At 34.8% G+C, this 25,279-nt stretch overlaps 1 protein-coding gene across 2 annotated transcripts in view; it reads right to left on the reverse strand.

Moving 5' to 3' along the window:
• The window catches only part of SNAP91 (synaptosome associated protein 91), a 159,653-nt gene that overhangs the window by 55,842 nt on the left and 78,532 nt on the right, over window positions 1-25,279 (reverse strand). For both annotated transcript variants that reach the window (XM_058307097.2, XM_058307098.2), the window contains exons 8-11: window positions 23,700-23,806; window positions 12,027-12,068; window positions 6,708-6,778; window positions 809-836 (exon numbers count right to left, since the gene is read on the reverse strand). In XM_058307097.2, the coding sequence (XP_058163080.1) occupies window positions 809-836; window positions 6,708-6,778; window positions 12,027-12,068; window positions 23,700-23,806 (248 nt within the window). The remainder of the gene's footprint in view (window positions 1-808; window positions 837-6,707; window positions 6,779-12,026; window positions 12,069-23,699; window positions 23,807-25,279) is intronic.

The raw sequence follows: 25,279 nt of genomic DNA on the forward strand, positions 1-25,279 counted from the left end.
AAACCAGTACCAAAATAATACTTCAAAAAGAAAAAGTCAGTAAATTTTTATTTGGCCAAAATGTAGAAAAAGACCATTCCAAGGTATGCCCTGATTTCACCACTCTCTACTCAGGAGTTATAAGTTGGAATTTTTCACAGACATGATGGTTTTAGAACCTAGTTTTGGATCAGAATCACTGGGCGAACTTTTTGTGTTGGTTTGGTTTGGTGGTTTGTCTGAGCTCCCTGAGGGACTCTCAGGCCACCAGCCAGGCCCTGGCCAGTGCATGGTGTCCAGGAACCACCGATGTAGCCAGGAATGATATCCTTCAGTGTCTGCAAGACAGCGATTAAATGATGGAACTCTAAGAAGAAAGACCACATTTATTTCAGTTTTGCCTGAAAAATATTTTGACAAACATAAACTACAGAGCTACAGAAGTAAATACTCTTGTCACTGATAACACTAATCCTGTCTTCAGCATGCTAAAAAAGAGAGGGGCAGGTGACTATAGTAAAATTAGTATAGTAGGTTGTAGAAAAGGCATGCTTATGAAAGACACCCAGCTGCAATTGATTTCTACAGAATAAAACACAGGATATCATCACCTGCCTCGACTATTTCACAGGACTGTGACTCAGAGTATGTGAAAATCCTTTGTAATCAGTAAAATATTACACTGATGTTTGTTTTCAGCTGTAATATAAATAAATGCAAATTTCTCCTACTTTAAAAAAAATTTAGTCCAAATAGAGGACTAAGTAGACACTACCATACTCCACTGGACAAAGAAAACGAATATGAAGGGGAATACATAAAAACTTACCTTACTTAATGGAGAGGGAGCACCAGATCTAAAAGGCAACATAAAAAAATTAAAACAATATACATGAATATATTTCTGGAAGCATTTAAGTATGATAGAATCATTTGGTCAAGCATTAACTTGTTAATATACATTTTTTTGGATAATGGCTAAATTAATTTAAAAATTTATTCTTTATCATTTACTGAATTAAGATATCCCCTTCCAAAGTTTTTCATCCACTTAATTTCTAGCACTAGAAATTCTTAAATTCAAAACTATTTTCTGTATCTCTTGCAATTCAACCCTTCTTTGGGTCAACCATTATTACTTACAGCTGTCAAAAATACTGTCTAAACTGGAATTAAAAAAATTTTTGCTAAGACTTGGGAAACAATCATGCTTTATCAAATTAAAAAAACCCACAACTCTAATTTATAATTTTAAAAAGTTAAGAAACCTATTAAGATTAAAGTACAGTGTGATTAATTTAATTATAATTGTGATGCATAAAAGGAAGAGTACTGGGATTAAAAAAAAAACAACTAAAATATGTTCCAACTTTCACGTTCACATTCTTGAAATTTATCTGGTTTCTTGAAAACCTCTAGGGAAAACAAAATCCCATTATCTTCCTATCTCTAATGGGAACTTCAAAAAGAACAATAACCTCAATGATTGTTTCAAAGTGAATGAGGGAAAATTAGGAAGAAGTAAATTTTTTTTCTAAGATTACCAGTAGCACTGATTATTGTACATCATTTCTAGCAAAGTCCTTCAGAAATGACCACCTGAACAGCTAACACTTTATTAACCTGAGTTGGGGGAAAATGAAAAACAAAAGAAAACAAAACAAAATGAAGACAAAAATACATTTTAAGAAGAAGCCCATTTTCAGGGTCTCATAGGATGGCAAGAATGGCTTACGACTCTTCTATACAAAAAACATCACATGTAACAGTAGCTAAAAAAATTAGCGGAGATTTTGTAATTAGAATTTTGTACCAATATTATAAATTTTTTGTTTTATTGCCCATAGTAAAAATAAATTTAGCAGTATCATATGCCAAATCCATGCCTTTTAGTTCAAATTCATTTGCAAATGTATGCCTGCCATTTCTGCTTAAATTTAGTTTATGTTTTAAATGAACATAACATAAAACAAGGGCACACAGATTTTTCCAGATAATGAAGATAGAAGCATATGAGTAAATGTTGGTTAAATGAAGTTTGGCTAAATATTATCTTAGGAGCAACATATCCTATATGCAAAAATCTATACATTTATCTATATTGCTTATTTCAAAGAGTCTACTGAAATAAATGTATTCAAAGCGTTCTTTGTATCTACAGAAGGGTTCTTAACCTTTCTTGTTCCACAGACCCCTTTGTCATTCAGGTGAAAAACAGAGACCCATTACTAAGTCCACACCACACTGTGTATTATTTAATAAACATACACACCCTCACCAGTACATCCCCACAAGAATAATGTGTTTTTATTTTAACTTTTCAATTCACACTCACAGGCCCCCTGAAATATTTCCACAGACCTCGTGGGATCTGTGGACTCCCAGTTGAGAACCCCTGATCTAGAGGAAGTTACTTAGGAACTAAAATGTAGTATCGCTCAAGGGTGAAAATTCCCTGTTGAATTTTTGGTTAATTCCACCCCCACCATTTTTTCTTTTTCCTTTATAAATGTGAAAAGGAAGGGAATTAAGTCTAAATCACAATCCAAGGAAAATAATATTCTGAACTCTGCAGAGAAAATACAGAGGCCATTTGACATGGTCAATTTCGAGAAGTGAATTAACTGAAGTTAATTTGTTAATCTCTCAAGCAACTTTTATGAACTGATTCTTAGTGGTACTGATACAGTGAGAAATACAGAAAAGAGAATTTAAGATGTAAGAAGTTTTAAAATACTTTTTCAATCTAATATATAAAAATTCATTAGATATTCAATATCCTATAGCAAGAATAAAAGTATAGTAACAATGTTATAATTACTCTGCCAGTTAGTAAAAAAAAAAATTATACTCAAAGCTAAGTACAAAAATCATGTATGGCATAAGAATCACTTTGTCAACTTCCAAAATGAACTCTATTACTAAATGACACTTGTAGCTGCCCCTTGGATTAAGCAAACAAATGAAAATCTCCTAATGACTGTCCAGCTAGCATTCCACTTACTGCACTGTATCTTAGTTGTCTGTTAAATTATCTGTCTTCTCCACCAGATACTCTCTACGCAGCAGTCATATGCTGGAATTTTTCACATAGACACAATGTTTTTTAAGCCCCTAAATTCTTTAAAAAGAGGGGAACCCATTCAATTGTTTTATATCCCCAGCACTTTACACAGCATTTGGCATTTTGTAAACATGTAAATATATTTCTGTACTTTTGAATTTTAAAATGGGAATACATTCATTTATTCTGTGTATAATCAACAAATTAACCAAAATTCTTAAAATTATTTTGTATGAAACAAGATTGTCAGGATGTGTGCTATCCATTCCCATGGACCAGATCTGCCATAATTTCATCAAAAAGATGAGAACAGAGGTGTTCCAATGGGGCCATAAAAAGCAACATTAATCACTGATTAAAATCCAAGGATTCTGAGGCTCAGAGAAATTAATTACTGGTCAAAGTAATGTCATTCCTTGATAGTGGATTCAGGGCCCTATCCCAGGCTGATGCCCAGAGTCTGGCTCTTTTCATATCACAGTCTACCCAGCCAAACCACAGGTGAATCTAGGACATTTGTTCCTCTCTTATGACACATAAATTGTTTCTTTTAAAGTATTCCTTGGCCAATTTTCTACCCTACCATTAGTCATTTGCCCTTTAGAGAAATAAGTGCTCCTGTCCTTTTATATATATATATAATACAGTGACATTTATATCAATATTTATTTTAATAATTGCATCTACAGAAATCTAGTACACAGTGAACCTTGTTGGGAAAAATAAGGTACTAAGAGAATTTTGGAAGGAAATGAATGACCAGTATAGTAATCTACATTAAATTCTGTAAAATGCTACAAATAAATTCATGGGTTTTTATTATGAATATAGCAAATAGTTAACATTAAGCTGCCAAAAGAGAAAATGTTGTTACTTGTTCTTCTATTCTCAAAAATGACAATTTAGAAATAAATCCTAGCCTGAGAAAAAAGATAGATGTGAAAACCTTATCTATGTACTCCAAACAATTTTAATATAAATAATTTTAATCACAAAAGACTTATCTTGGGTTTCTTGTACCTCACTTCCCCATCATACAACTAATGTAAAATAAAATCTACATAATGTAGAGTAAATTAATTTCTCTTTTTTATCCTGTGACTCTAGAGAATCAAAAGCATATCAAACAATACTGCATAAATTTTCAAAAATGAGTATCAGTATACACAAGAATTAAATACAAAGGGTATAAACATTTTTTCATAGCTGGCATTTGAAAAATGTTTCATTATATGGATTTATTTGACTTAGAAGTTATACTGCCAGGGGAAGACAAAAGAAAATTTAAGTAATCAATTTTCTTTATAAAATTGGCTTTTTTCACCTTTGCCATATATTATGGGAAAACCCTTTGTTTACTAAACAAATAAAATTTTTGATTTCTAAATTCTAAGAGAAGTTGTTAGTCTTGATCTAGGAAGACCAAAAGAAAATAAAACAATTAATGCCAGTCACCTTGGGAGACAAAAGGGAAAAAAAAAAGCATGATAAAAAGCACAGATGTATAAAATTGACAGAAAGCAGTTTTAAATGTTCTAAATTCCAAACGTGGGTGCTTAAGAGTGTTTTTGCATTTTTTGTAATAACCAAATGCAAAAAAGGCACTCAATACAGTACTCACCCTTCACTTAAGTTCCCAGGTAAGCACAAACATACAAAGAAGAAAATAGTTAACTACTACAGTTCATTTATTTTAAAAATAGGGAATAAACAAAAGACAAGTTCTAATGTGGGCTCAGCCAATTCAGAAAAGAAATCCGACAATCATAAAGTGGTTTTAAAGGAGAGAGAGAAAATTATGCTAAGCAAAAGGTAACTTAAAAATTAAGCTTTTATTTCATTACTCTAGAAATGTAAACAAATGTCTATAGCTAATTTTCCAAAAATAGTTTGCAGCAGCCACAAGGTGGCGAATGTAGATTTGAAGTTAGGCCTAATGAAACCCACTAGTTAGAGGAAGTTTCTCTCAGAACTGTAGCACCGGTAGATTTAAGGAAGGGTGTGGGGTACTCTGAGGGGGAAAGCAGAGGAGCCGGCTTGCTGTGTGTATACAGCACCATAAAGACGGGAGAGACTCTAACTCCAGTGTGTGTGAATATATCCTTACATGAAAGAGGCTGTTCTGCCTCAGGGGCAGAGACATTTCTCGGGTTTCATGTCCCCCTTTGCTTAATTTCCAGGCAACTAATTTGGTTTCCCAGATTCCCTACTATAGGGTGGCCAGCAGACACACCTATTTCAATAACCAGAAGTGGGCATCTTCTATTGAGACTTAAAAGTACTCTCCTGTCTTTTTAGTTGACCTCAATCTACCCACAGAAGTCAGATCATTCACGGCCACCCTGAAGCGGGACCAGACGCTGGACTGTGGCGAGAGCTCCTAAGAGGGTCTGCCCTCCGTCATTCCAGACAACTCTGCTGTAATTGCCTGAGAGACTCCTACACGGTTATCGTAGAAAATTTAAGCCATAACACATAACTAATGAAATAACCAGCAAAAAAAGGTAACATCAAGACTCAAGTTCTGGAAAGAGGCTCATCAGAAAGGCGTTACACTTTGATAGCTGTATCATAGGTAAAATCCACAATCGGCCTGCAGCCCTGCAAAGATCAATTTATGGGCTGTCTCTGCTAACTCCTGCTGTTAATCTAATGGAATAAGATTAGATTATTAAAAAAAAAAAAAGCTGGTATCACCCACAAAGACAGATTTCAAGCTGGCTCTCTAAAGAGAGCAACATTTAGGTGCTCAGGTGGTGAAAACCAAGTATAAAATAGCCTTTGACTTTTAGAAACACAAAATCTATTTAGTGAGATAGGCTATATTATATGTGTGTGTGTGTGTGTTGGGGGCGGGGAGGGGATAGCCACAGCACAGGGCAGTTATATACATAAAGGAAGCTTCATAAAAAGGTAGGATTGGAGATGGTCCTCCCAGGATGGATGAGTCACACAGGTAGAGACAAGTATGGTAGACATCCAGGACTGGCAGAAGTATAGTCTGAGCAAGGCACAAAGATGTGTGAGTACACAAGTCTGGTGTCTGCTGGAGAAGTAAGAAGAAAACAGAGCCTGAACATTTTCTGCATGCTGAGGAAAAATAGCAAAAAATAATGCACAAACACAAAGGTAAAATCGCACTTATCCCTGCTTGATTGCTACTATATATAAAAAAGAGGCATGAATAATTTGTCAGCAGCATAGTATGCCTAAGGGTTTGATTAGAGTCCAGAAAATTATACATGAGTGCTTTGCCTTCTTTTTCTTTACAGTGCGGTTGTCAGCACAACAGAGTCTGCTTGTGAAATTGTACTTGTGTTTACTCATCCCTGGTGAAAACAGCTTCAATTTTTGAGCATGGAAACTCTTTTTCTATGTATAATGAATCACTTCCAAGTGCAAACAGATAAATCAACAGGTTCAGTTACCATAGGTTTGATCTACTAATTTGCTGCATTTGTCCACAGGATAAATTGCCTACACATAAAGTAACACTGTCATAAGTTAATATTAAGGGCAGAGGTTTCTAAGGTAACCCAGAGCAATTACAATAAGGCATATCCCCATACTGTAGTGGTATAAGTTGTACCATGATAAATTTCATTTTTATAAAGAATAGCTCTAGTATTTTTCATCTTATTTAAAATATACAACTAATGCATACTTGTTTCCGGGTTTCTTTCCTTCTAATGTATTTAGATGTTGTTCAAGGGTCTCCATAAGACTGCTGGGAGCCTACAATAAGAAAGTAAAAATAAATGTCTGCATTGTTTTCTTTCAAAGCAAATACACTGGGATATTGCTGCAACTTTGTATAGTGGAGGCCTGTGGCTAGACGCCAATGCACATGTGAGATAATTTTATTCCATGTTCTTTTGGTATTTAAATATCTAAATTCCATGGAATCCCAGACAGACTCATCTTACATATCCTTAACTATACTGCATAACAAATAGCATTACAGCATGGTTTCAGTGTGGAGATTACACTGGACTTTTACTAAGATATTTTTATATGCAGTAGATTCAATTAAATCAAGTTTACCACCACTTTCTAATAAAATCCCAGTAAAAAAGGAATAGGTATTAAATCCAAGTAAAAAATAAAAGTATCCAAACACAAACTTACAGAAGTTTGAAAATACAGTAAAATCTCCTATCCACATTTGATTGAAAAGAAGGAAAAATTGCTGATAGTAAAAAAAGAAGAGAGTTGTGGGAGGGAAAAACAACTTTAGGGCAATAAAAATCAAGATTTTCTTATTATTGACATATTTAGCTTATACAAATAATAAAGTAACTTTAGCAATATAATAATGTTATAATAGAATATTGTGCATTGGCAGATTTCGTATATTTCAACTCTTTTATTAAAAAGTACCTGCATGTTTGTTTTTATAAATAATATCTTAGGTAATATGAAGTGATGCTATTTTACTCTATATAAGAAGAAGAAATAACAGGTTTATACCAATATTCTACCCAATCTATTCCTCAATCATTTGAGATTTAACTTCATGTTTCTCAAATAATCTGAATTCAACTAAACCTTAACAGTAGCATAGGCATTCAAAGAATATTTAAATACACTTATAGATATATTTAATTCTGACAATTATTTCAATTAATGTGAGCTTAATTTTGAAGGACTTAAAAGAAACTACCTTCTAAAACAGTTCATAGAATTCAAAGAAATTCATTAATTGTATATTTTACATTTTACTTTTAGTGACGAGTTAAAATAAAATTTTTAGAAATTTGTAATTTTGAAATATCAGAATATTTATTTAATATTCATTTTCATTTCACCTAGAAGACTCATAAACTTGCTAAACAATTGTGATTATTATATGTGTAGTTATGTGGTTATTATAAATATAAACTAAGTGAACTAAAACATTTACACTTAAATACATAAATTACTAAGTAAACCAAAATATTAACTTGATCAAAGTGATGAATTTAGTGTGGAAAGGGATAGTCCCATGAGAATTATTTTTAAGGTTTTGAACTCTAGAATAAAAAAGATAAAATGGTGAGTGGATACAGTAAATCCTGAAAATTATAAAAATTACTTTTAAAATAACTCAGGTGACCATGGTTTACCTCTAAGTTTTAAGAAATGATTTTTTAAGTGACATAAAGGAAATTTTGCCTATAGAACAGATAGCAAACTTTAAGGAAATGCTCCCTGAATAAATAGAATGTACTTTGTAACATTAAAAGGAAGAAAATATAAATGCCTTCAAATTTTTAAAGATAAATTCATATCTGACAGCTTCAAAATTGTCATAATTGAAACCAGAAGACCCGCCAATATAAATTTAAACTTTTCTTATTTCCATTTTTTTGCCCTCTCCAATTAGAACACTTAGGTCATCTGCCTGTTAAATATATTTAGAGAAATGTGATTATTTGCTAAACCTAGATTTCAAATGCTGTTTAAGGAAAACATATGCTATTTATAATCACATGATAGAGAAAAACAAAGGTGGGATTACATATAAAGAGAGGCAGCATTTTCTTTTCTAAAGTTTCTTAGTTATCTAAAGAAATAAAGGAAAAAACCCCAGGAGATACTTTGCAATTTCATTCTTTTTGTAAAGTTCCTTAGTAATTTAAGGGTGAAAATTAAAAAAATAGTAGTCACGAAAATCATAATAGTAGAAAGAAAAACCTGGGAACTGAATTTTGTTTGAGGAGAGTTGTTTAGCAATATACTGCAGTAAAATAAGCTTGGGACATTTTATCTCAGAGGTTTAAAAGTGCATCATTTACATTTCTTACAAGGTGATACGAAATCTAATAGAAATAAATTCCTCAAATGTTTTTTGCGGGGCCAAAAACAGTATTTCAATAATAATGTCCAGGAGCGCAGGGAGGTCTGCCTCATTCTCAACTGCATTTACTGAACTGAGCACATTCTTGGCATGTAGTAGACAATAAATAAATTTCTAAGGGACAAAATTTTGAGACTGCCTCTGCTTTTGTAAAAGGAAATTAAGGTAACAAAATATAATTAGCAATATCTTTGTTGATCATTTAAAAAGTGCCAAAGTCTGTAGACCAATTGGAAGCTCCAACCGAAAGAACAAGAGTAAGCCTCTGAAAGCTAGTATGGTAACAGCAGTTTATCAGGTTACGATTCACCAATGGTACGGTCTTTAAAAGGCATTAAAAGGAGGCTTTTCTTTACCAGTAGTTTTCAGGCAAACCAAAATTCCTGACATCAAAACCTTAGATATTTTTCATAAATAGAAAGATTTCAAATTTGGAACACACATATGCACCAAACAAGAATCAATAATTTGAAAATCCTTTTCTTAAATCAAATTTATAACTGATTATGAGCTCAGAAGCAAGTATTCATTTGAACTTTAGATGCTTTAAATTCTAAAGTATCATATAACCAAATGGAAAAAAAGCAACAAAAAGATCATTCAAATGTTTGCTCATGATTACTAAGAAATCATTAAGTGCTGAAGATTATTTCAGTTCTGATACCATATTTCACTGATATTCATGAAACATTTCAATGCAGTTATGATGATATTATATGTATAATTTAAAATAAGGTATAGATGACCACTTTGGTGTTTATTATGCATTCTCTAACCTAAAAGATATCTAATGAATTCATGCCTCTGTTCGATCTTGCTGCAAGAATTCTAATCCTTCTTAGTTATAAGAATGCTATTCCTGCTCCTGGTCAATGGAAAGCCCTTCCGATCTCCATCTCTTTAATCTTCTTCCAAGAGGAATTTTTTTTTCATTGCCCTGGCTGGATTCAGTGGCCATGGTGACCACAGAAGCCTGGCAGAGAGCAGAACATAAGGAGTTAAACTGAGTCCACACAACCTGATGGTTCTGATCCATTTCCAGATTAATCCTCGTCTAACACCATCTAAAAGTCTAATCCAGTTACAGCTCCCATTCTAGCTCAGACTTGATCAGACTGTCAGAGAGGGGCTGAATTTCTGTTAGAGGACTCTATCAGACTTCTGCAGGAGTTTCTAAATTAGGTCTAGGGAAGCTATGTAGCTCTATGCTGATCACAAACTCCAAAGAAGCCACAATTAGATTGCTCATAAGAAATTTTAGAAGCATACAGGACTCTTGTATTAGGAATTAAAAATACATCAGAGCATTTAATTGGAAAAATTTTTTTAAATGAAGAGATAATTTACAAATAAATGCTAATATTGAAGTTTATGTGATTCTTAAGGTTGTAACAAAAGCAAAGAATACAGTGCTACCAAATTCTAATGAATCTCTACCATGGAATCGCTTTACACTAAACCCAGGGCAAGATTTTATCTTTGGGGTGGGCTCTCGATTCCCCCAACAATAGGAATACACATCTTACATCATTATATAAAATATTATGTCTCCAAACTTCAGGAGAAAAGGAGGTTATACAAATTATAACAAAACTATAATACTATTAAAAAGTAACCCAAGGATGTGAATATTTAGATGATATACTATTATTTTCTATTTTTAGAAACATAAAGGCATTTCAGTATTCTTTTAAACCTTTGTCTCCAAGCTGAGTCAAATGAGGACCTAATAACTTCTTGAGAACCTCCCGGCACCAATATACCTAGTTTTTCTTTTATTCCTCAGTGAGGGCTGTCAAAAGAGTTGAAATAAAGATAACTTACTGTTTCTAAAAACTATTCGAGTTACTATCCTTATCTGGATTCTTTTACAAAAATGCAATATAAATTTTTATTATAATTAAACCATTTCAAATAAAAATACACCAGTTTTCTTTGTTTTTTATTAGTGTTACAAAGTTCACAAATCTGTATCTAATAGAGATGTTCAATGGTAATTTATGCACATTTAATTTTTAGCCATACTAGAATGTTACCATCATATTCAGATATGTACTTGGTCAAAGAACACGACCTCCTCATAGGGGCAAAAATATTTTACACTAATATTCTGTTTGGAGCTATCTTCCAACTTTAAAACTTGAACACAAAATGTTATCATATTATGAAGTGCTCTGTGAATTTTATTTATGAAAATTCTTAGTATTTAATTGGTATTTTAATAATTCAAATACCAAAAATCATTTCTTTGGGTTTCTTTAATTTCTAATGAAAATTTAAGATTTAACACTTAAAATATAGAAATATTTCAAGGTATTGTAAGGATAACAAATGATTAAATTCACTTTGATATTATTAATAATTTTCCATTTTAATAATTTTCTTCTATTACAAGGCTTCTTTTTATTTACTGGACTATGAGGCAACAACTATAAGTTCTCCTCCAACATCTAATCAACTCTAGTTAAGGACATGGTTGCCATAACAGACTGACTTGCATTGATTAAATAATTAACAGTTACTGTCGATTATGAGAATCCATACAGTAATTCTGTGAATGTAAATGACTGATTCTACATCTTAGAAGCTATACATGGTACCATCTAGACAGAAAGGGATTAATAAGGAGGCCCCTACTAGATGTTTTAGTTTGTGAGATGGTCCCCAGAAAATAACTAATTTACTACCACTACTCTGTAAGAAAAGGTTCTTTTCTATCTGGAAAGTCTTCTACTTCACTGGGAGACAAGAATGAGGGTAGTAGAACTATGATATGAGAGTGTTCCCCTCTCATGCCCTTCCTTCACACCCTGGCCATGGTGAAACTAAGAGGACAAATAGGAAGAAAGGTTCAAAATGTTCTGAATAGGACTATGAATAGCTCTTTTAATAACATGACAAGATTTCCTTCAAGTTTAAGAAAGATAAGATGAGCTCAATAAGTAAATTCAGTTGCCTTTAAAGAAGAAACTGTTATAAGGGCAGGGAAACTCTAAATTAGTTCCAGAAATATATTCAACAGCTAGAAAAAGTAAGCTAGAATAATTTCTAAGAAAGGTGGTTGCCTTGGATGTGATTATTCATGGGAAAATGTGGAGTAATAATTTCAGGCATACTGAATCTTTTCCTAAGAGAATCACTTACCTGTGTGAGGTCAGGAATATCACCTTTATCAATACCAACTTGCTGTGGATTAAAAAAATAAGAAATTACTTAGTGGGAAAAATTTTTTAAATTAATTTCTTTACATTGAATGAGAGATCACCCATAAAATTAGTTAAGACCACAACTCAATCTTGGTGTAAAAGAATGCTATTATCTAGATCGATCTCATGTTAATTATTTGTTCTTTGTGCAGTTTTCCTCCAATATAATAGAGGAATGGTTTCATTAATATAATTAGATATAACGAGTATACCGAATTTTGCCAGAAACCAAGAAATTAAAAGGGACTGAAGAATAAAATTCAAAGGCTTCCTCCATGACTAATAGCACCTAAAAATCTAGGAAATTGCTTAGACTAAATTTAAATAGTTAATAATGCCCAGCAAGTCTTCTGGACAGGAGATGTTCACTTTGTTTTGAAAATTTGTTGAGAGTGTATAAGCTGATAAATGACTATCTTCTTCTTTACCTCCCTCCCAAGAGAAAACCACTATTAATTTCTTCTGTATCTTTCTAGAGTTTAGGTATACCCAAGAAAATAAGAAATATATAAATATATATTTATCTCTCACATTCTTACACAAATAGTAGGATATTAGATTCACAGTTCTGGACTTAATATTTTTCACTTAACAATATATCTTAGATTATTGAAGAAAATGTGGCATTGGTATGGAGAAAGTGGCCATGGTGGCTGCTGGGTGTGGGGAATGGGAGGAAGAGATGAGATGTGGAGGCGTTTTCGGGACTTGGAGTTGTCCTGCGTGATGCTGCAGGGACAATTACCAGACATTGTAGGTCCCCATGGCCCACTGGATGGAACGTGGGAGAGGGTGGGCTATGATGTGGACCATTGACCATGAGGTGCAGCGATGCTCAGAGATGTATTCACCAAATGCAATGAATGTCTCATGATGATGGAGGAGAATGTTGCTATGGGGGGAGTAGTGGGGTAAGGGGGGTGGGGGATATATGGGGACCTCATATTTTTTTAATGTAATATTAAAAAAATGAAGACAAAAAAAACACACAAAAAAACCCAAAACAATACATCTTAGATTATATCCGTTTCTTCATTTTTTAAACAACTGTATAGAGTTTCCTGGTCTTATAATTTATTAACCAGTCGTTTATTGATGAACATTGAGGTTGCTTAATTGCCTGTCATTACACGCAATGCTGCACACATCATTTTGCACATGTGTTTTCATCTCTGCTGGATACGTCTGTAAAAGTGGAATTACTAGATCAAAACGGGAATTTATAATTTTGGTATACATTGCCAAATATACTTTACTTTTTCAGTCTTCTAAGTGTAAATCCTTGCAAGAGATTTTGGTCTTGCAGTTGTTCAAACTTTGCACCACAGAGCTGTCCAAACTTTAGTGTGGATGTCCCTAATGCTGTATGATGTCCCTGGGTGGACCTCTGCTGCCATCCTGAGCTCTTAACTATGATAGAGCTAAACCACAGCACACACTGTTCTCAGAAGGACTGTATGACTACTGGACTCTCTTCTGGAAGCCCACTGCCAGATCCCATCAAACTTTCACCAGATTCCTTCTAAGTAATTTTCCAAGTCCCCATCTCCCTTCTTTCTTCTACCCTTTAAAAACATCAAACAACCTTTGTGCTAATTGGAATTGAGATCAGCCATTGTTGGCTTCTCTCCTGCCCTACTGCAGTAGTTTGAAGACAGTCTGTACTGCCACATTTTACTACTGCCTGGTGCTTTTCTTTGAATGAGTAAAGTCTGAAAGTGCCTTTTGTCATGGCCTCCCTAAGAAAAAGGATTTTTTTTTGCAAAGCGGAATGATTAAAAGTTTTAATTTTCATTTGTTATGAACTGGTTTGAACTCCTTTTCAAATGCTTAGGAGCCTTTAGAACATGTTTTCTGTGAATTGTCTATTTAGAGCTTTCCCTAGATGGGTCACTGTTTTAATTTGTTATTTATTTCTAGGAGCTATTTATATATTAGAGATCAGCCCTTTCTGATGTGAGTTACAAACACTTTTTCCCAGTTTGTCATTTTTCTTTTGATATCACTTACTATGCTATTGCCATGTAGAAAGTTTTAATTTTATGTCAACAAATTTACCCATCATTTTAAGATTTCTGGATTTTGAAACATAGTTAGGGCTTCCCCATTTTAAGGTTAAAAAGAATTCTCCATGTTGCCTTAAATATTTTTATGACTACATTATTTTACATTAAAATTTTTTGCCTATTTGGATTTGGAATTTTTTTTTAAAATCCCCTCATTTATTTCACCTTCTTGAGGCTGCTATCAGAGAGCCCTAAAACAGTGATTCTCCAAGTATGACTTTCAGACCTACTTACAACAGAACCATCTTGTTTAAAATATCCCCCATCCCAAGGAACAGAGAAAGTCTGCAACTGCAAGCAAGATTGTTCCATCCATCTGTCCCATGGGACCTAAGCCCCCTCTCAACTAGAAACAGAGTGGGCACCTTCAAATCCTCAAGATTGGGGAATGAACACTGGACTAAAATAGACTTATTATTATTCTATTATAGGCTTAATATTATTCTAATAATGGAAGAAATTTTATCATTGATATAAGGGCAGTGGTCACCAAAGGTTCTGAGGAGAGAGAGAAGGAAGAACAGTGTAATATGGGGGCATTCTCAGGACACTGGAATTGCCTAGCATATGTTGCAATGACAGATACAAGATACATTTTGTCACAACCTATAAAAGTGTGCGGGGGAAGAGTGTAAAGTATAGTGTTAATTATAGTCCACGGTTAGTAGCAATGCTTCAATATGTGTTCATCAATTGTCACTAATGTACCATACTAATGAAAGATGCTCTTAATGTGGAAAAGTGTGGGCATGGGGTGGGGTGGGGTATATGGGAATCCTGTATTTTTAATGTACCATTTATGTAATCTAAAGCTTCTTTAAAAATAAAATAATAAAAAAAAAGGCAATTTAGAGTTTGTTTAAAATGGTGATTTTGGGCCACCCCAATTTACTGAATCTGAACCTCTAGAGTTGGGGCCCCCAAACCTGCATTTTTAATAAGGTCCTCAGATACTTAAGTACACTCAAATCTAGAGCCATTGTTTTAGCCAAGTGGGTTACCAGAAACTGTATGGAGCATTGTGTGCCATCTTCCTTGACACCTCCTGATGCATACTTTCAGGCATGGGGTCCTTTTTTCCTGCTCAGTAGCAAAAATCTCCCTGGTTTGCAGTCACCCTTTGCATGGTAGTGTTCTTGAACTTTGGTGAATGTTATACTCTGCCCTTTCAAACCTTCATGGTTTATATACCACAGTCACTGCTGTTGGGTTTGTTTGGTTCTCAGGTCGTTTTGTGGGTAGATTTGGTTCGGCTCCCACAGGACATAACCTCAGTCTACTCGGAGTTCTCTGGCTCCCTCCTCAAAGTGGAAGGGGCTAGCCCCTGTGCCATGCAGGTTCAAGGAGACTCAGGGCGGTTGGAGAAGCCATCCTTGAGACCTGACTGGAGACATTCCCCAAGCTGAGCAGGAGTCCACTGGGGGCCCACCAGACCTGTCAATCTCCTCCCTCCTTCAAGACTAACTGGTCACAGCCAGCTCCTTTACTGCTTTTTCCCTGTCTCCTCAAGGACTTCCCTGTTCTCTCCTTATGGCTCCATTCGAAACATAACTATCATCTCTACGGCCTTCTCCAGTCTCCTGCAACTCTGCTCAGAACTCTCTTGGAACTTGTTGGGTCTGCGTTCAACTGGTGAAAGCAGTGTTTGTAGGCTGGCCCAGTCTGGCCCTTGAGGGACCCCATCCCTCATGGCTGTGCCCAGATGTCTGTCCTCTCCCTAGTAGTCTAGAAGCTTTACGATCACTTCTCCCTCATTTCCTCGCCTGTTGGAAGGTCCTTGATTCCTCAGCCATCTTGTCTTTTCCCCTTGGCTCTTAGACATCTGGTTTGACTCCAGATCACAGTCTCTCTCTAAGGCTTTAAATCATACCCCAGACCTTCAATCCCTGGTCTTGTGGGCACTCATTAATATTGCCCACTCCCCAGACCACATCCTAAGTCCTTCAAGGCCATTAGAGATAAAAAGTCCCTAGCCAGTCCCTTTTCTAGGGAGGAAGTTCTGCTTAGTAGCTTTGGTTTGGGAACTGGACCCGTATCTCTCCCAAAACTTCAAGGGCCCTGGGGATGCCCAGTGGCAGGGGCTCCTGATCCCCAGAATGTGGGGGGCAAGCAGTTTCCTTCCAGTCAGGTCTAGGAGTGGACCTTGCTAAGACTGACAGACATGTTCTTATCCTTCCCTGGGATAATGGGCAGCTCTTCCAGCATTCCTGCAGACTCCCCAGTGAAGTGTCCCCTGCCTACTGATCGTCTAAAAAGGAAGAGGCTAATCTGTTTCTGCAACACTGCATGGCCACAATACAAATTAGAGGATAGTCAAGAATCGCTGCTGAATAGGACCTTCAATTACAACCCCATATTCTAGTTAGACCTCCTGTGTTAGAGGGAAGAAAAATAGCTAGAAATTCCCTATGTCCAGCTTTTCATGGCTCTGTATCAGAACTGGAGCCTAAAGAGTTCTTGTTGATTGTGCTACACACAGGGAAAACATGGAATACCCCTTCCAAAAAGGAGAAAGACTTCTTAGATAACCCCCTTCCTTTGTAGCCCATCCTATTTACTACCCCATCCCAGACCCAGAAGCCCCTTTAAATGTCCCCCCCCCAGCAAGGGCATCAGCACCTCCCCCTGCAATAAAGCCTGGGGTTTAGTCTGGTAGGTTACACCCAGAGTGGAGCCTCATTCCACCCAGCTAGGAGACTTGAGGGTCTCTACCCTATAAGAGAAATGGCCAGTGGGATGCAGGAACCATCAGGGTGCACGTCCTCTTTTCCATGACTGATTTGGCACAATTCAAGAAACAGCTGGGTCGATTCTCTGAAGACCCTGCTAAATTTACAGAGGAGTTCCAGTACCTCACACTGGCCTTTGAACTAACCTGGTATGATATGCACATTATTCTCTCAATGTGCTGCACTCCAGAGGAAAAGCTCCTCATCTGGACCGAGGCACAAGGGAATGCTGATAGACTGACTGGCCCCACAGCCTAGCCAGTATGTGGTTGGGGTGTAGCAATCCCAACTGGGTGGAACTATCAAACGGGACAGGCAGATCTGGGGGCTAGAGACCATATGGCCACTTATCTTCTTGGAGGAATAAGAAAGCATACTACTAAACTGGTCAATTCTAACAAATTTAGGGAAATCACTCAAGAAGAGGAGAACCCAGCCTTGTTTCAAGGAAGGTTGGTAGAGGCAATGAGAAAATTCACTCTGGTAAATCCTGACTATAGAGAAGGACAAGTCCTTCTAGGAACTCACTTAATTAGCCAGGTTGCCCCGCATATCTGTAGAAAGCTGCCAAAGCTTTCCATGGGTCTCCAGACGTCCAGGAATACCCTTTTAGAAACAGCCTTCTCAGTTTTCAACAATCTTGATCATGCTGCCACGGAGGAACAGGTGAGGGGCAGGCCAAGGGCCCAGGAACAGGCTCACCTTTCAGCTGCTGCTGTTAAAGGCACCCTGTCACCTCAGGGCCACCGGAACCCAGGCTCCACTTTAGCAGGACCCTGCTTCAAGTGTGGAGAGGCAGGCCGCTGGAAACGTGGCTGCCCCAAGCTGCCTCAAGCTGCCCGGCTGCGGAGACTGGTGGGGCCCTGCCCCAGGTGTGAAAAGGATGGGCATGGGGTCCAGAACGCGCCGCTTCCCAGGGAGCGGACCCTGGACTCTGCTCACAGCAACTGAGGAGGAATGAAGGTGCCTGAGGCGAAGCATGGCTCCCTGGACAACACTGCAAACCATCAACCAGGAGGTACCTTGGGTGGCCCCTGATGGGGGCAGGAAAGATTGTTAATTTCTTAATTGATATGGGAGCCACCTACTCGGTCCTGCCCTGCCATTCCAGACCTCACAGGTCTTGGTCAGGCTCCGTAGTAGGAGTTGATGGAAAAATCTAAATCCTGGCCATTTACTAAACCTCTCCCCTGCAGAAGAGGTGATCTAATAATTACCCCAGAATGCCCAGCTCCTCTACTTAGACACATCCTGGGAGCCAGCATAATAATAAACCCTAGCCTGGTCCCTCAAGCATCTGGTGCCCTAGATGGGAAAACTGGTAAGCTGGGACTTGAAACTATTTGCCTGGCCACAGTGTCAGGCCCAGGTCCAGGAAACCCCTTAAGCACAGTTCACTGGGAAATGGCTAATCAAGTTAAGTACTTGGTACATTTTAAGGCAGCCCTAGAAATCAATACATACTCTATGTTTGCAGAATTTCCAACAAATATATATCATTTTTAGATTGGAGAAAGACCAGGCTAAAAACACTGTCAGCAAATTTACATATAATTCCATTAAGTATGAATTCTTTAAGAACAAATTCAACAGGTATTTAAATGCCAGGCAGCCTGAGCCCAGAACAACTGTCTACGCTTTCCTCTAAAATATTATAAGGGAGATAATATTTTTAATAGTATGAATTTTAATATGAAATATTAATTACTAAGATATCCTGAAGAAATACTGCAGAAAACAATGCAAAAAATCACTAGTTTTAGATGAAATCAGCTTTAATTTTTTTTCAAGTAGATACAACTTTCATTCTTGAATTATCAAGCCTAAATGTTAGAGAGGTATAAAAATATCAAGTAATCTAAACTGGAACACAGCAAATTATTATGTTAATAGAAATGTGCAGTGGGACATAACAGAAAATCATATGAAGGAACCAATCAGCATACCACAGGGTATTAAAAATTAAGGTAAAAAGTAAATATGCTTATTTACAAAAGTAAATGCTTGACTGTGAATGTGCCAAAGGATGATGCACTTCATTGAAGCAGGGACTCATTTAGTTGTATGTTGACAGCTTTTAGCATAATGCGTGCACATGGTAGCACAAAGACGAATGAAATAACCTAATAGGTAAATAGTCTTCATTATTAACATCAAATAATTTACAGGTTGAAAGAATGTTAAAAAAAAAAAGTGCTATCCTGACTGACAGATTCTCTCAATCTTAAATAGTGGCTGGATTAGGAATAGTGACAGCTGAATGGAAACTACTCTGATTTGGTTACTACCACAAGGATATACAGAGATTTAGCAACAGGATTAAAATATATGTGGTGTATATATATATATACAAATGCATATGTGTTTATAAATATTTACATCTATACAACTGTTATACGTCAAGTACTTCAAACTGATACAGTGAGGCATTAACAATTTTAGTAGGCTGTCTAATATTCATTGTAAAGAATTACCTAATAACAAAGGGGAAATGTTTCTCAAAATAAAACATGATTTAAATTATATTTTAGTTCTCCTTGATTATTTTCATCAGAAAATATCTCCAAAATCAAAAGGAAAATATCGTTGGGAAAACCGAGCTGGATATATAAATTCTCATGTGGCAGGTAATTTTTCACAACCCTACAATTTTAGAACTGAATTGGTTAGAGGGTTAAGTTATTTTATTCATTTGTTTCAGTTTTTACAGATGAAAGAAAGCTAATATATGTAAAAGGAAAACAAAAACAAAATTAGATGATCATTTTCCAACCATATTTGAATCAAGAATAACTGATTTAGGCATCTCACAAATGGATGCTAAAATTATTAAGAAGCTGTCAGAGAACAAGAAATTTATATAGTCTCAACATATCAACCCACAGATTACTTAATAATTACAAGAGCTTAAAAGGATCCTTTACTTAGAGAAACTTGACAGATGCCACCTTAACTTGAAGATCAAATTTAACATCATCAGTGATTGGATAAAGTGACAGATTGTGCCTCCCAATTTAATAGTGGGAAGTACCAACATTGTCTATATAGTATTCTTGCCAAATGTTTACCTGAATCTGATCATGAGGAATAAACTAGATAAATCTGGGGCTCTCTTAACAGAAAACCATCAAAACTGTCAAACTATTGGCATAAAAATGTCAATATTATGAGACATGAAACATTGGGAGGACTGGTCTAGATGAAAGAAGACTAAAGGATATAGCAACAAAATGCAATGTGTGATTTAAAAAAACTAGGATCCTATTAAACATTATATAAAGGAAATTACTGGGACAATTGAGAAAATTTGTATTTGGACTGAATATTAAATGATATATTAGCAGTATCTTCGGATGAGATTGTACGATGGTTAATTTCTGGGGTGTCCTAATGGTATCTTAGAAAAACTTCCTATTTCTTGGGAGAAGTTGCTAAAATATTTAAGGGAGAAGTATCACTCCACTATATGTGTGTATGTTTACGTACCGAGAGAGAGAGAAAAAGGGAGAAGAGAAAGAGAAAGTAAATATGGCAAACTATTTTTAAAAGGTGAATCATTTTAAGTGGCCAATAAACACGTGTTCATTATACTATGCTATCGACTTTTTTTGTAGGTTGAAATTATTCAAACTAAAAAGTTGGGGAAAAGATATAAATTAAATTCTAGTATTTTATAAAAACAAGGAAATTGAAGTTCAAAACAAAAAAAAAGAAAAAAACAAAAACAAAAACAAAGTGGATTAAGCCAAGATCTCTCTCCTGCAGAAATCAAATGTTTTGATTATGCTGATGGATATGTAGAAACAAATACATGAAGTAAAATTGATGGACTTCTACAAAGACAATAAAACAAACTACAGTTTGGAAAATCTACTTTTACATCAAATGCTGAGCACCTTCTTTCATTTCCTTTTGTATGTCTAGTGCAAGGTTTCTCAGCCCTAGCAGTACTGACATTTTGGGGTGGATGATTCTTTGTTGCATCTGGAGTGGATACCTGGGCACTGAGGGAGTTTAGTAGCATCCTTGGCCTCTAACCACTGGATGCCAGTAGTATACCCTCCCCCAAATCCAGCTGTGATAACCAAAAATATCTCCAGACATCTTCCCCTTGGAGTGTGTGTGTGCAAACTCTCCCCCTGTTGAGACCCTCTGGTCTAGAGCAATGGCCCTCATCTCCACTGGGAGTTTCTTCCAGAAGTATAGATTTTACATGCTAACAATGGAAACCTGGCTTTAGGGAAGCCATTGATGCTTCCCTAAACTTGTTTTGATTTTTACAAGTGATAGAAATTTTACACTAAAGCAATGCCATTAAATTTATTTTCATATTTTAATACCTCTTTATTTAAGAATATAAATATAAACAAAGTACATGGTTCTGAAATTAAAGTGTTACAAATCCTTAATCCTGGAATCACGTTGGTAAAAGGGGATATAAATTCTGTTAAAGATACTGAAAGAATTTAGGAAACTTCCTTGATAATGCTATTTTTTACTGCGCTGAACTTCTGAACCACAATGTAATCAGACGGTCGAGCTGAAATGTAATTTTATTACAGAAGTCTTATCACTTTATGTCTGCAATTATTCTGAGAGCCATAACTCCTATGACCCTGGAATTCACCTTGGTAATGCAAAATAAGAATAACTTGGTTTCATAAAAGGCAAGAGTGTTTAGCAGAAATCCCTATTACAGCTATTTTTAAAAGTTTCAGTTGTCTGCCTTAAGAGACTTCAGTGTAAGAATCCAAGACATGGGAAGCTTCCTAGACTTTAAGCAATCACTCTTGGTGATTAGAATATCCCAGTAAAACTGTTCAACTATTCTACATTTCTTTTAACATGATGAACAATATAGTCTCAACATTTATCAAATAGCCAAACTGAATATGTATATACATATATATATGAATATATATGTAATTGTATTTTTTAAAAAGTGACATTCTAGAAGTCTTCTATAGACTCTTCAAACAAATGAAATTAATTACAAGGCAGCTACTGCATATGTAGTATATACATACAATTACTGTTTGGTTGAGAGAGAAGTTTTGTATATTTATAGAAAAATTTCTGTATTAACTGATCATAGACCAGAGTACACCACACTGATATTTAAACAGTTAGTGTTTAAATTATGAACAATGCAATTTAAATATGAAAGAAAACACCAATGATTATGATTCCTTTCTTGTAGTTTAAAGTTTATTCTATTGATTGATATTTTTATGAACCATTATTCATTCTATAAAAGTCTTAATTTTTATGTTCAAATAATTAACTATTTATTATTCAGCTACTTAAAACACTCAATGACATTCGATTTCAGTATCATTTCTTCTCAACTGCATGAATTATGCCTATGTTAGCATGAGGTTATCAATAGACACAAAGTGCTTTTTTTAGAATATGGAAAGCAGTAAAATTTTATGTGTAAAAATAGATGGAAGTGACACATGAATAACTTACTTCTTTTCTCATGAAAACCTTCAGCCCAGCCTTATTACACTGATTAGATAAATGTACACCCTAGACTGTCACTTGTACAGACCCTTATTTATTTGATAAACATAATAACACATAGGAAAACTGGGAAACAGGCAACAGGATATAATGGAACAATGAAATAATCTGCTCTGGATACTTAGGCATAAATGACCCTTTCACTGGCAGAAATTAAATAAATTTTACTAAATTAGAATGATAATTATGGTTGAACCATGGAAAATAATTTCAAATATGAAAAATAAAACCCATGATTATAAGCATTAAGGCAGTAGCAAAAGTAAAAGTTTCAAAGTATCAGGTAATTCTATTCTTTCTTAATAATCACCATCATCAACAAACACATGAGAAAATGCACATAAATGTGCTTTAATGTATATGTAATTTGTATAAGTAAATTTTTACCTTTTATTTCACATTTTATATAAAACTGATCTTTATTTTTATTACATGCTACAGGGAGCAAAGCTCAAGAGTTAGCATTTTGTGATATTTTCTTCTCAGAACTTGGATGTGACAATTATTACCCCTGTGAATAAAAGAGGTTTGAAATATAAAGGTATAGATTATCTTCTAATTTTGAAATTGTGTGCTTAAAATGCTTGTTCTTACACTGTTATTTTCTAAATGGCAAAAAATAGCAAAAACATGGCACAAATGTCCCCATGAACTGTATATTTTGCTGTTTAAGATACAACTCATTTGTCATCCTGCCAAAGGACTACAATAATGATAACGTGATTCCAATCTCAATATGAATCAATAATGGATTTTGTAAGAGAACACACCAACTAACAAACAAACTTTAGTAACAGCAACTGTGGTTACCTAGTTATTGTAGTTAAATATTAATATAAAGAGATATCCTTAAGGATAAAATGAACAATTTTATTCTTTCATTGTGTTTAAATAATTAACACAGTAAGGAAGGTCACAGTTTATAATTTATGATATACACATTAAGAATAATAGACAAGCATTTCAAAAGGCAAATCAATAAAAAGGAAGTACTTTCTTATAAAAAAGCTAGATATTAGGTAGAATGAGGACCAGATCCCTTGACAAAGCAATAAATGAATTTGTTATCCATGAAACTTTTATTCAAATGCAGAATGATCTGACTGGGATATAGGAACACTGAGTACAGCTGTGGGTGAGAGATTGAGGTGACCATGAGATCTCTTCCAACCCTAATACACTTTGGCTCTATGGCAGAATGTCTTACCAGACTGTAAATTCTATTATATGCTACAGATATGTGAGGAGTATTTTAAAATTATAATCCCAATGAGGCTTAATATAACTTACCTCTGCAACCTTGAGAAATTCAGACACTCGTGTCATTCTAGTTAAAAATCGTTTGTAAATTTCTAGAGCATCTTTACATTGTCCTTTCTTCATTTCAAAAAACTTTTCTAGAGAGATAAAGAGATAATCAATTTAAAGACAAGTGTATTATATTCAATTTCATTCTAAGCTTATGATAAGATTACTAATGAAAACTTAATGTTTCAACCAAAGCACATGACACTAAAATTTATATAAAGTATTAAACAAAGGTGGCCAAATAGTTCAAGAAAGGTGTTATGTTCTGAGATAATGATCTCTTCCACATGAAGCAATTTAAATGATAAAAACAGAACAAAAGCAGAGGAGTAGATGAATTGCCACAATGGGTTAAATTCATGATCCATATATCCCTGTATTCTATCTTGGAAAACAGCAGTAAATTCTTCAAAAGTATGACTGCATTCTATAGTATTTTTTATTTCTTTAAATTTTCTATAGTCAGTATAAATTGATTCTTGCTGTTATCAGTCATAAATTATTTCTTTCAAACACTATAATGTGTCTTTTAGGTTAAAATAGCAGAGCAATTCTATCATAATTGATGGCCCAGCTTTTTCTTTGAGTTCATTATTTTAAATTTGCACATGATTAAACACAGGCTATTTTTATATTCTCTCATACTTGAAAGTTCTTGATAGTTCATTCAGCATATAATTTTACTACCTCAAGAGTATTTTTAATTTTCTCAAGTAAGGCTGAAAATATATAATTACACAAAGAACTAATTATTGAGGGCAGCTACTCATTACCTTCTGTTGACAGTCTTTTGGTAATTTTACTTTAACATGGACCTCCTAGTAGGGTACTCAAGGGAAGGAAAACTATCAAGAAAACAAACACATACTATTTTCTACTTGTTAAAATTTGAAAGGGGAATAAGTCTTTTAAAAAATGGACAAATCTATCCATACTTTCTTTATCTACTCTATCCTATCATATGTTAAGAGGAAAGTATTAATTCAAAAAATTAGAAAATAAGGACTTATTCTGATAAAAAATACTTTCTTTTTTAAACAATCTTCACATAATAATCTCTTCCAAATATCTACATTACTTCCCTTATCATAATCTAAGTTTATTTCTTTGCATCAGATTTCAGCAATAACACAAAAAAGAAAAATTAAACAATATTCAATTTCCCTTTAGAACCAAAGCATCAAAAACTTAAGTAAATTTTCTCTCCTCTGGATGCTTTCAAAGTTCTATATAACTTTCAGGATAACCATGGATTCAGCAAAGAGACATTCAAATAATTATGTCTTTGGGTTAAAATCTCATAATCGTTTCCATAACTGGTAAATGACACAGAAAGGCAATGAGTAATGTTTTACTGATGCATACAAAGCTGTAAGGCTCCTTTGTCCAATATCCCAGTAGAGACCAGGGCAGAGTTCAGAGATATTAACCCTTTTACAGAAGGGATAGGTCACCCAGAAGTGAGCCTCTGCCTTTCTTTCATACTATAAAGAACACATATTATCAGTATTTAAAATGGTCAAATTTGACATTTGCAACATGAATCTTTATAAAGCTTTGAT

This window comes from Dasypus novemcinctus, chromosome 11, assembly GCF_030445035.2.
Source record: "Dasypus novemcinctus isolate mDasNov1 chromosome 11, mDasNov1.1.hap2, whole genome shotgun sequence".
Taxonomy (NCBI): domain Eukaryota; kingdom Metazoa; phylum Chordata; class Mammalia; order Cingulata; family Dasypodidae; genus Dasypus; species Dasypus novemcinctus.